Source organism: Brachyhypopomus gauderio, unplaced genomic scaffold (assembly GCF_052324685.1).
Source record: "Brachyhypopomus gauderio isolate BG-103 unplaced genomic scaffold, BGAUD_0.2 sc60, whole genome shotgun sequence".
In the NCBI taxonomy this organism is placed as follows: Eukaryota; Metazoa; Chordata; class Actinopteri; order Gymnotiformes; family Hypopomidae; genus Brachyhypopomus; species Brachyhypopomus gauderio.
In genome coordinates this window covers 123,545-133,924 of record NW_027506881.1, presented here as the reverse complement: position 1 = coordinate 133,924, position 10,380 = coordinate 123,545, and the positions used below count along the sequence as shown (strand labels likewise).

Below are 10,380 nucleotides of genomic sequence, written 5' to 3'. Positions count from 1 at the left end.
TGATAGTGCTATAGTGATAGAGTGCTATAGTGATAGTCCTATAGTGATAATGGTAGTGCTAAAGTGATAGAGCTATAGTGGTAGTGCTATAGTGGTAGTGATATACTGATAGTGCTATAGTAATAGTGGTATAGTAATAGTGCTATAGTGATAATGATAGTGCTCTAGTGATAGTGCTATAGTGATAATGATAGTGCTCTAGTGATAGTGCTATAGTGATAGTGCTCTAGTGATAGTGCTCTAGTGGTAGTGCTCTAGTGGTAGTGCTATAGTGGTAGTGCTATAATGATAGTGCTCTAGTGATAGTGTTATAGGTGGTGCTGATCGATGTTCCTCTAAGTTGAGTGGTAGCCCCTCTTCCTGAGTGAATGTCGTGGTACCCAAAGGAACTATTGGGTTCAAATCTTGTATTGTCAAATCCGATTGTATTCTGCACCGAGTGGTTTATAGCATGTACGTTTTAAAGCCTTTCAGATTTGCTTATCGCACCCTGCAGGTGTGTGTATGTTCCTGGCGTTCATGACTGAGGAACCCCTGGTAGTTCACATCGTTACACAGGATTCACACTGTGGCAGGTTCACACAGACACCTTGGCTGTCGTCCTGGGCACTGAAGGAGGCGTATAGCTTCAAACGTTTACCACCACTGATTCATAATGCAGGCAGTAATCAAAGACTGTATAGAAATGGTGCCTCTGACTTTGCACTTTTAATGTTTTGAAGGTTAAAGGAGTTTGTCAATCAAATTTAAAATAAAATTAAACCAGCAATCACTACACTCCCTTTACTAGAAAATGTGAAATGCATTACATAAATTTATTTATAGATTAAGGATTTGGTAAACTGTTTTGGAGTACTGATGAGTTTTCCAATTTCCAATATACATCATATACAAACCTTTAAGACTTCAAATAATTCAAGACCGAAGTGAAATGTATGCAAAATATGCAATTATTCCGTCAACTTTTTAATGTCTAAATGGACCTTATTTGCTATGTTAATGAATTCACAGAATAATGTAATCATATATAAATAACCCAGTATATATATTCCAATTGCATTTACTCGTGCCTATGTGCAGAAGGGCAAAGTTTAATATTCCCAAACAGGGCTGGGAGATGAATCATCACTTCAGTTGATACATAAACGTTTGAGATAATGAACACGTTGGGGGAAACGTTACACAAGCGCACCACCTACGTGCAAAACGGCGCAATAGCACCAGCTAATACGGCACCATAGACCTGAATGACGGAGAGACAAAGAAACTGTAATACAAACTGATTACCACCAACAAATATAGAAAATCTGAGTCGATACTTAAGAAAAATAGCCTACTAGTTAATATGCCTTTTCTTTTACAACCTTTCATCTCACTGATATTTCCAAACATGTAAAATATGTCAATTTTTCATCCATTTTAAATTACGACTGACGCGAACAATATTGCCCCAAACAGAACTCAGTATTCCAGCAACTCTAATGGCTGGCGGGCAATTGTCTAATACTGCAACACTGAGTTTGTCCACTAGATGGAAGCAAAGTCACAAAATCCAAACTCAATTGTTCAGGCACTATTGCCGTGAAACACAGGATATATCCGCACCACATTTTAGTGTTATCTGTGTTGTTCCCAGTGAACGGCTCTGTTCTATGTGCAGTAAGGAGCGTTAGAGCACACAGACACTAAACCAGCGCTGTAGGTTCCCTGACCTTTGACTCACATGGTCTGTGTATCACAGCAGTCTACCAGGAAGCAGCCAGTATAAAAAATATCAAAAGGGGATAAAAATAATAATAATTATTAAATAGCACCAAGTATAGAATGGTACAGACTGTGGAACGTAGGAGATTCAGCGTGTACAGAGAGTGTGTCCTGACCCTCTCAGACGTTCACACATCACTAAATCAATTACACTGATTTGACGGGAACGGAGAGAGCAAAATAAAACAGAACGCACAGGTGCCTTGTACACAACACACAAACACAGACATCAGTGAGGTCAGTGGGGAAACGGACCAATCACAGGAGAGCCAGCAGGGATAAGTGCTCATTAACGCTTTATTCAGATGCTGTTGTAATGCTTTGTATACTGTATATCTCACAAATAGACAGGCTGACCATAGCCTGCCCATGACCACAATTATTTCACAACACTGAAGCCACACCATTGAAATCAATTAACTGGGGAAAAAAACTACTGTAAACTAATATGAATAAAATTAGTAATCATTAAATACATATTTTAGCACCAACAGGAATGGTCCGTGTCTCAGTCCCCCAACGTCTTGTACTCACACACAAGATCTTTCATAAAAACCAATGAGTCAAGATACGAATGGCTCTTAAAACAGCACAAGCAGCATTCCTGAACACACTTACATTAAGATATATTTAAAAAATGACACAAAATGACAGCACGGCGGCAAATGTATATGACCCAAAAAACGTGGAGTCAACTCCACCAGGGCTGCGCTAACAGAACAGGAACTCCGCCCTTAACAACAGGAACTCCGCCCTTAACAACAGGAACTCCGCCCTTAACAACAGGAGGGCGTCTCCCCGTGGTAACGAGGGGGCGGTTCCGCTCTACGGCAGCATCGTAATGCTTTTCAGGCAAACGTGAGTGGCACGTTTAGACTTTAAATACATATTTCTTCTTGTAAATGTTTCAAGTGTCGCGTGTCGAGGCACATAACACACACACACGTGTGCCTCAACAACCTCAAGAGACCTCAAGACATTACATGTGAGAAAAACAAAACAAAAGATAAAAAGAAATTAATTTGAAGGGTGAATGTTGTAGTTCAGAGATCTGAACCTCAGATCTGAATATGACCACAGGCAGCCGCACGAAGGAGAGATGCTCAGATACATTATACTGTACATATTCACCAGGCTGTGCTACGTGGCCAAAATCCCACTCAGCAAAGATGTAGGCAATGATTCTGTACAAGTGAGAGCTTCTGTTTAGGGGGCAGAGATACAGGACGGTGGAGCAGATAGCTGGTTATATATTTTAGGCTGGGCTGAAAGCTTCTTTTATATGAGCATTTGTTCATCGCCAAACGCACTTTATGACCGTTACATGTTTTTTTCCCAATATACATCTGTATACTTTAAATGACTGTATTTACATAAGAATGCAGACTGAGGTGATTTCGATGCGCGTAGAATCACCACCGAGTGACACCAAAGGTTCGGACGCACGGGGCTGTTGAAAGCTCTGAGTCACCTCACACAGGAAGTCATGCCCCTCACACAGGAAGTCATGCCCTTCACATAGGAAGTCATACCCCTCACACAGGAAGTCATACCCCTCACACAGGAAGTCATGCCCCCTCACACAGGAAGTCATGCCCCCTCACACCGATTCACTGAGAACATGTCAGGATGACGAACCATAATGTGAAATATAAAAGGGGTGTCCATAAGGCCAGAAAACCGTCTCTAAAAGTTCTTTGTGGATGTGGGTATGAGATGTGAATTTAAGAGAGTTTATCCTCCTGGAACGTGAAGATTACAGCCACTCACACGAGACTCTAAAATAATAACACACTGCATATGTAGTAAAGTATAATGGTGAAAAAAATCATTCCTCTACTAGCAAAACATCCTTTATGTTTTGATACTTTTTGAAATACGTGTGAAGATACTCGTGTCGGCCATTTGTAATCAACATCTCACCGATTTCATCCACCTCATGGATTAAAGTCAAAAGCAGGCAGGTTGCCATGGCGCCTGCTGTGTGCAGCGCGTGCACATGAACTCACGTGTCCCCTGTACGAGGCACGTGTGAATAACCAAATGCGCTCACGTTTTGGTCCCTTAGACGTGCAGCTGTGCCTGTACCTTGTGCGTGGTCTCTGGGCCTCACATTAATGCAGTTAGAAGCACTCTGAGAACAAACGCTGCTTACATATACAAAAGGGACATGGCAGAAACTGCAGTGTAGTGTTCTGGTAGTTCTGACGTGGCACGTGAGCTGTGCCCAAACTCCTTCTGAAGGCTCCGATTAGTCCACGGTTGTGTCCCAACGTACTGGAGGCTGTATGCTGCTGGCTGGGAAGGTAACAGACTTTCTTTCTGTTTTACGGTTTAGCCCTGTGAGTTATTTCTGAATTGCCGGGTGTGACGGGACTCTGGAGTGCTGGTGGGCCGTGGTGCTCTCTGGAAAAGGTGCAGAGAAAATGGGGCTCCAGTGTTTCAGACCTGCAGACAGCGGCAATGCCTCAATCTCACCAGTAGAGGGCAAAAGACCACATTTAGACAATCCAAATACCTGTGAGTATACCAAAGAAAGGGACAGTCCTCGTGCAAGGGTCCGGTCCAAGACGACTACCGTCACCTTAAACCGTCCCAGTGTCCATGTTGGGTATGACAGTGATTTGTTACTGGGAGCAACACCATCCTGTCTGTGTTTTTGTAATCAGCAGCTAGTGTGTATGGAACTCCAGACACACTCCGGGTGCTAGCGGCTTCCTGGTACATCGCCACTCTTTAAACCCACTTCATAAAAAGCTTGAGTGAATGTTCAGACTCTGAAGTGTCTATGGGAAAGTGAGACGACTTCAGGACTCCACACCACGGAAGGGCAAAGGGTTCGTTGTGTTTTTAGTCTGTGATGTGAAATGCAAACACCAAGAACTGTAAATGAAAACTGAAGAAGTCCATCTGTGTGTGTGTGTGTGTGTGTGTGTGTGTGTGTGTGTGTGTGTGTGTGTGTGTGTGTGTGTGTGTGTGTGTGTGTGTGTGGTTGGAACGTGCCTCAGGCAGCTCAGAACTTGCTCTGTTTTAACTTGTCGATGTGGTAACAGAGTTTGAGTGCTGGTCCCAGTTTGAGCCCCAGATACTTCATGATCATATCGCTCTTCAGCAGGAGGAGGGCGTCTCCGTCGATCTCCTGGGGGACGAGACACACCCACGCACCGGGTCAGCTCACAGCCACGCACCGGGTCAGCTCACAGCCACGCTCCCCCCAGCCCAGCCACTAACACACGGCCAGGCACCCGCACAGTACAGAGGAACCCACACCACAGATACCGTCATTATGATATAAAGTATAATGAAAAACACAGTGGTGACTCTTGCATGTTTACACACGCTCATGTATAGAGTCAGTTAATTATGTAATAAACCTGTACTGTATATTCAAAGCATCATTAGAACTCTGCTACGCTGCTGTGTTTGTTTGACTATCGCTGCTTATCTGCCTCAAAGGAAGAACAAGCCGTCTCATAGGGGACGTCTCATACGTCTGCGAGACGCTGCACTCACGTGCTTGCGGAAGAGGTCGACGTGGGGGCCCAGTGCCTGAGGGTCTGCGTCCTTAATGAACCACACCACCTCCTCCACACTCCAGCGGGAGGGGTCTTTACTGGGCGGAGGTTTGGACTCGCCTGCCTCTGGGGGCGGGCTGTAGGCTAATGAGGGGGAGGGATGGTGAGAGAAAAGGGGTGGGGCTTAGGTAAAACATCCCACATCTAGTTATTATTAATGAATGATATAGAATATGCTTACCAGAGGTGTATAATCCAGGATCAGAAAGTAAAAGTCCTCACCAGGATTTTGCTCAAGCTTGCTAGATTTTCTAATTAGCAATCCAGGTAAAATTAGTGGAATCAAATCAAATCAAATCAAATTTTATTTATATAGCGCTTTTTACAACAGTTGTTGTCACAAAGCAGCTTTACAAGTGCCGAGTCCTAGCGCCCAGTGAGCAAGCCAATCAACACAATCCAGGAAGCCTGAGCAAAATCCTGGTGAGGACTTTTACTTTCTGAATTTTCTGAACTTTCTGAGGACTTTTTTTCTGGAATTGACACCTCTGATGCTTACACATGCTACTTCCTGCAAGACGGCCTAGATGTTTACTAACGTTATCTATAAAAGGCGCATGCATTTACAAGAAAGTATAAAGTTAGTTTCTCACCACTTCTGTTTCCTTCCTGGAAGGTGCTAGGACTGGCCGCCTGTCTGCACACGCCCCCAGAGTAGGCGGGGCCAGATCGGAACCCATAAGTTGACTTGGGTGCGGTGTACGGCGACGTCATGGTCCCGAAGGCGGTGTCGCTCGGGTCCACGGAGTAGCGCTTGGACTCCATCGGCTCGGGATGGTAATCGTCCACCATAGAGTCTGCTGCACAAGACGACAGATGTCAGAGTTAGACACGCACCAATCAAAGCTGCACTCTGCACGATGGATGAAAGGGCGGGGCAAGGTAAAAGCGATCTGATTGGCTGGAAGATATCCACCTAGCTGCTGCACAGTTAATTGAATCCTGCCACATGAGGTTTCTAACACAAACACACGTGGCCCTGTTGCCTGGGAGACCCGTCTCATCTCTCCAGACATTACCCACTAAACTCCTAATATAGGGGCCTGAATCGTCATGGGAACATCTCCACGGAAACCTCCCCAGCGCTTGCATCATGCCACGCGTGCCGGAGAGGGGGGAGGGGCTAGTGGGGGCAGGAAGGCGGGGCCGGGGCAGGGAGGCGGGGCCGGGGGCGTACTCGACTTGGCCTGGGCGTCACCGTGCTTGTCCGCGTGGAAGGAGGCGGAGGAGGAGGAGGTGGGCGGGGAGGTGGGCGGGGCCATGGGCTGGTCGCTGAAGAGGTTGTCACACAGCAGGTTCCTACAGAGCTTCTTGAGGAAGCGCAGGACATAGCCCACGCTGTTGACCACCGGCAGGCTGAGGAGGTGCTGCTTGCCGTCGAAGGTGGCTGAAGGGAAACGAGAAACCACACAGAGACGGGCGAGTTAGAGGAGGAGTGGAGCCGGGGGGTCTCTCAGCGCACCCGTGAGGGCGTCGGGCCAGCGTCGGGCCAGCGTACCCACCTGAGATCTTCTCTCCCCCGTAGCCCTGCGTCAGCAGAGTGAAGACGGCCTTCTGCTGGTAGGCGCTGTCGATACAGCCCTGCACGGCCTGCTGGAGGACCACGGAGGGCCGGGCTGGGCCCAGGTGGTCGGGCAGCTGCAGAACCTTCTGCCTGTCCAAGTTCGGGCCGGTGTTCACCTGCTTGTTCACGTAGATACACACTGGAGTGGGATGAAGGGGCAGAGAGGTGAGACAGAACCGATCGGTACCAAACGTGAACCATGCACAAAACATATTTGTGGAGTGACTATGTGTCCAATAAATCAGAGGAAATGTGAGCCGGGAGGTGAGAATCCTTCCCCAGCGTCTAGAAATATAAGATACGTAACAGCCGGGTACAGACAGATTACAGTGGAACGTGATCATATTTCTGCCTATTGAAAATGTGCTTCACATTAATATGAAAAACACTTCTGAGCCATCGTAACAGGACGAAAGACGGAGGACAAAGAGACAGAGGAGCAGAAAGACACAGGACAACATTAATTAGCACTCGCAGCTGGACAGGACACAGGACAGAGGACACAGGGCAACATTAATTAGCACTCGCAGCTGGACAGGACAGAGGGCACAGGGCACAGGGCACAGGACACAGGACAGAGGGCACAGGACAAGCAGATGCAGGACAGAGGACAGGACAGAGGACATTCGTGCTACCAGTGCAGGACACTACAATTATTCTAAAATAATCTACATCACCATTTCTGTCTTCTGAAATATTCCAAGACAAAAACTTAAGCTAATTATTCCGATTAGAATACAAACACACAAACACACACACACACACACACACACGCACACACACACACACACACAGACTCATTTTTATTTGATCATGTGATGTTTTGCGTCTGAAGGGTCTCCTCCTCTGGCGGGAGCTCGGTACCTGTGGGGAGGTAACGTGCATATTTGACTCCAGACGTTCGTGTGCTGGGAAGCTGGAATCAGCCCACGGGGGTTATTATCACAAACACACACAGTCTGTTTGCTCTCTCCTGATCTTCCTCTGATCTCAGACCTGATAAATGATGGCAGCCGCAGCTTCAGACACTGCCACGGTCGCCATGACGAGGAGCGGCAGGCTCCTCCCCCTTCTGATCGATTTCTTATGAACCCTGGTTCATAAGGCATGATGCCTTGTGGGTCCAAAACTCCCTGTGACTTGGCTAACGAGGAGTGTCAGGACCCGTCAGGACCCAACAGGACCCAACAGGAGCCCTTGGTCCAACAACGTGTGCTGCCCAGTAGAATCTATTATCTACAGGAATAATGAGCAGCTCTGATGCCCAGAGAGGAACCCAGATGACTTACTAACACTCAGGACCACACTGATGTTTAGCTACAGATCGTTTAGTGTGTGTGTGTGTTTGTGTGCAGGAATCTCCCAATCATTCAGCAGCCTCTCAATCCCCTCCCCCCCCAACACACACACACACACACACACACACACACACCACACATATACTGACAAGCACAAAGGCATGCAATAATATATGCTGACCAAGATCTTTCAACAAAAAGTGTGTGTGTGTGTGTGTGTGTGTTAGCAGCTGCTAAGTGCTCAGCAGTGAAAAGAAAGTGGACAGAGTTTGGAGTCTCAACATGACACAACCCAAAGCTTAAATATGATCATCCTGAACACATCATATACAGTTCAACAACACACACTCACACAAATACTACACACACCAGTGGGGAACTGTCAGGGCCCTCTACGCCCTCTCAGAGGGCCTTAAATATTTTTTTAACATAAAATAAAATTGGATAAATTATATTATATATATTTATCTATTTACAGTTTGACAATCGACATGTAAACAATTACAAAAATATAAGCAAATAAATTATTCACCCGTGTCTATTCAATCTGTGTTGGAAGGTGAGGGGTTAAGTGGAAGCCTGTGAGCCTGTGTCTCCCCCTATCAGGACTGTGATGCCCGCTGTTCGTTTACAGAGGGCCTGGCAGTTATAATTCAGCGCAATACCAGTTTCAAATGACAGTAAAATTGACCAATCATATCTTCCCTCTTAGTGGGCGGGCTTAACTGTATGATAATTTCCGGCCCACTGTGGCGACGCTAGCTGTCGTTAGCACCACCGCTAGCTAGTTTTGATTCATCCCTTTGACGTCCTCGTGCGCGTTGTTTACATATTCCGCTTCCGAGAACCACGGAGCTGTGAACCTTATTTTGTTTGGAAACTTATTTTGCTTAAGATGTTATCTAGTACAGATATTATTGTTTATTGCATTTTTAAAGCTGTACTGTTGTCTCAATTTTTTTTTATTGCAGTTAATTAGGAGAGGAAACAATTTTTTTTCGGGGGGGGGAGCGGGCCCAGGTATAATGGTCATGGTTCGCTACTGACACACACACACACCATACACACACACACACACCATGCACACTCACATACACACTACATAAACACTCACACACAAACTACATACACACACACACATACCACATACACACTCACACAACACACACACTCCATACACACCCACACACACCATGCACACTCACACACACACTACATACACACTCACACAAACTACATACCCACATACTACATACACACTCACACAACACACTCACACCATACACGCTCACACACACACACACCATGCACAGTCACACACAAACTACACACACACACACCATACACACTCACACACAAACTACACACTCCACATACACCATACACACTCACACATACTACCAGTGATGCCGGTAACGCGTTACTTAGTAACGCGTTACTGTAGTCGGACTACTTTTTTCAGTAACGAGTAGTCTAACGCAACTACTATTTAAAAACTAGTAGTCAGATTAAAGTTACTTATCTAAAACATCGTGCGTTACTATTTCTGCATTTCGGGGGAACGTAGGTTATATTTATTCATTCTTATTTTTTGGCTACACGTTTCTTACGCGGTTACGTCATCTCTGCTCTGCGGCGCCAAAGTCAGATGGAAGGAGAGGTTCGCCTTTAGCAGCTGGAAATACAGGCATTATTTTGATTTTATTTCGGCTAAGGAAGACAACATTAAGGTCCGTTGTACACTCTGTCCTGGCGACAGAGTGCTGTCTACTTTCAAAAACACAACGTCAAACCTGGAAAAAAAAAAAAAACCGGGGCTTGGCGGCGAACGTAAATTGTTACCGGGCGGGGTGTAAAATTGACTAAATTCAGTATTATATCGCGATCGATCGATCGCCGGTGGTTGGCGCCAGATCGAACTAGTAACTCATTGAATCATAGATGTGGATCAGAGGTAAATAAACTGGATTTTTTTTTCGGCGTGAGATATCGGAAGTGTGGCGTAAGCGTGTGAAGACAGTCAAATGCGTGTGTCTCAATGCGTGACAGTTGGCAACCCTGTAAGTGGGCGGAGTTGAACAGAAAGACTGTCTTATTTATTTATTTAAAAAACATGTAAGCCTATTTCAAGAAAAAGTTTACAAATGCCAGTGTCATTTTTGATGTTCCGGTTAAAATA

The 10,380-nt window shown here is 45.8% G+C and overlaps 1 protein-coding gene across 5 annotated transcripts in view; it reads right to left on the bottom strand.

Moving 5' to 3' along the window:
- Nucleotides 1-794: 794 nt before the first annotated feature.
- Nucleotides 795-10,380, bottom strand: part of scml4 (Scm polycomb group protein like 4) — a 29,048-nt gene continuing 19,462 nt past the window's right edge. For 2 of the 5 annotated variants that reach the window (XM_076988183.1, XM_076988181.1), the window contains exons 4-8: nucleotides 6,842-7,042; nucleotides 6,517-6,726; nucleotides 5,933-6,139; nucleotides 5,278-5,423; nucleotides 795-4,903 (exon numbers count right to left, since the gene is read on the bottom strand). In XM_076988183.1, coding sequence (XP_076844298.1) covers nucleotides 4,778-4,903; nucleotides 5,278-5,423; nucleotides 5,933-6,139; nucleotides 6,517-6,726; nucleotides 6,842-7,042 — 890 coding nt within the window. In that variant the 3' untranslated portion in view covers nucleotides 795-4,777. The remainder of the gene's footprint in view (nucleotides 4,904-5,277; nucleotides 5,424-5,932; nucleotides 6,140-6,516; nucleotides 6,727-6,841; nucleotides 7,043-10,380) is intronic. The other 3 variants (XR_013124632.1, XM_076988179.1, XM_076988180.1) reach the window with 3 other exon arrangements.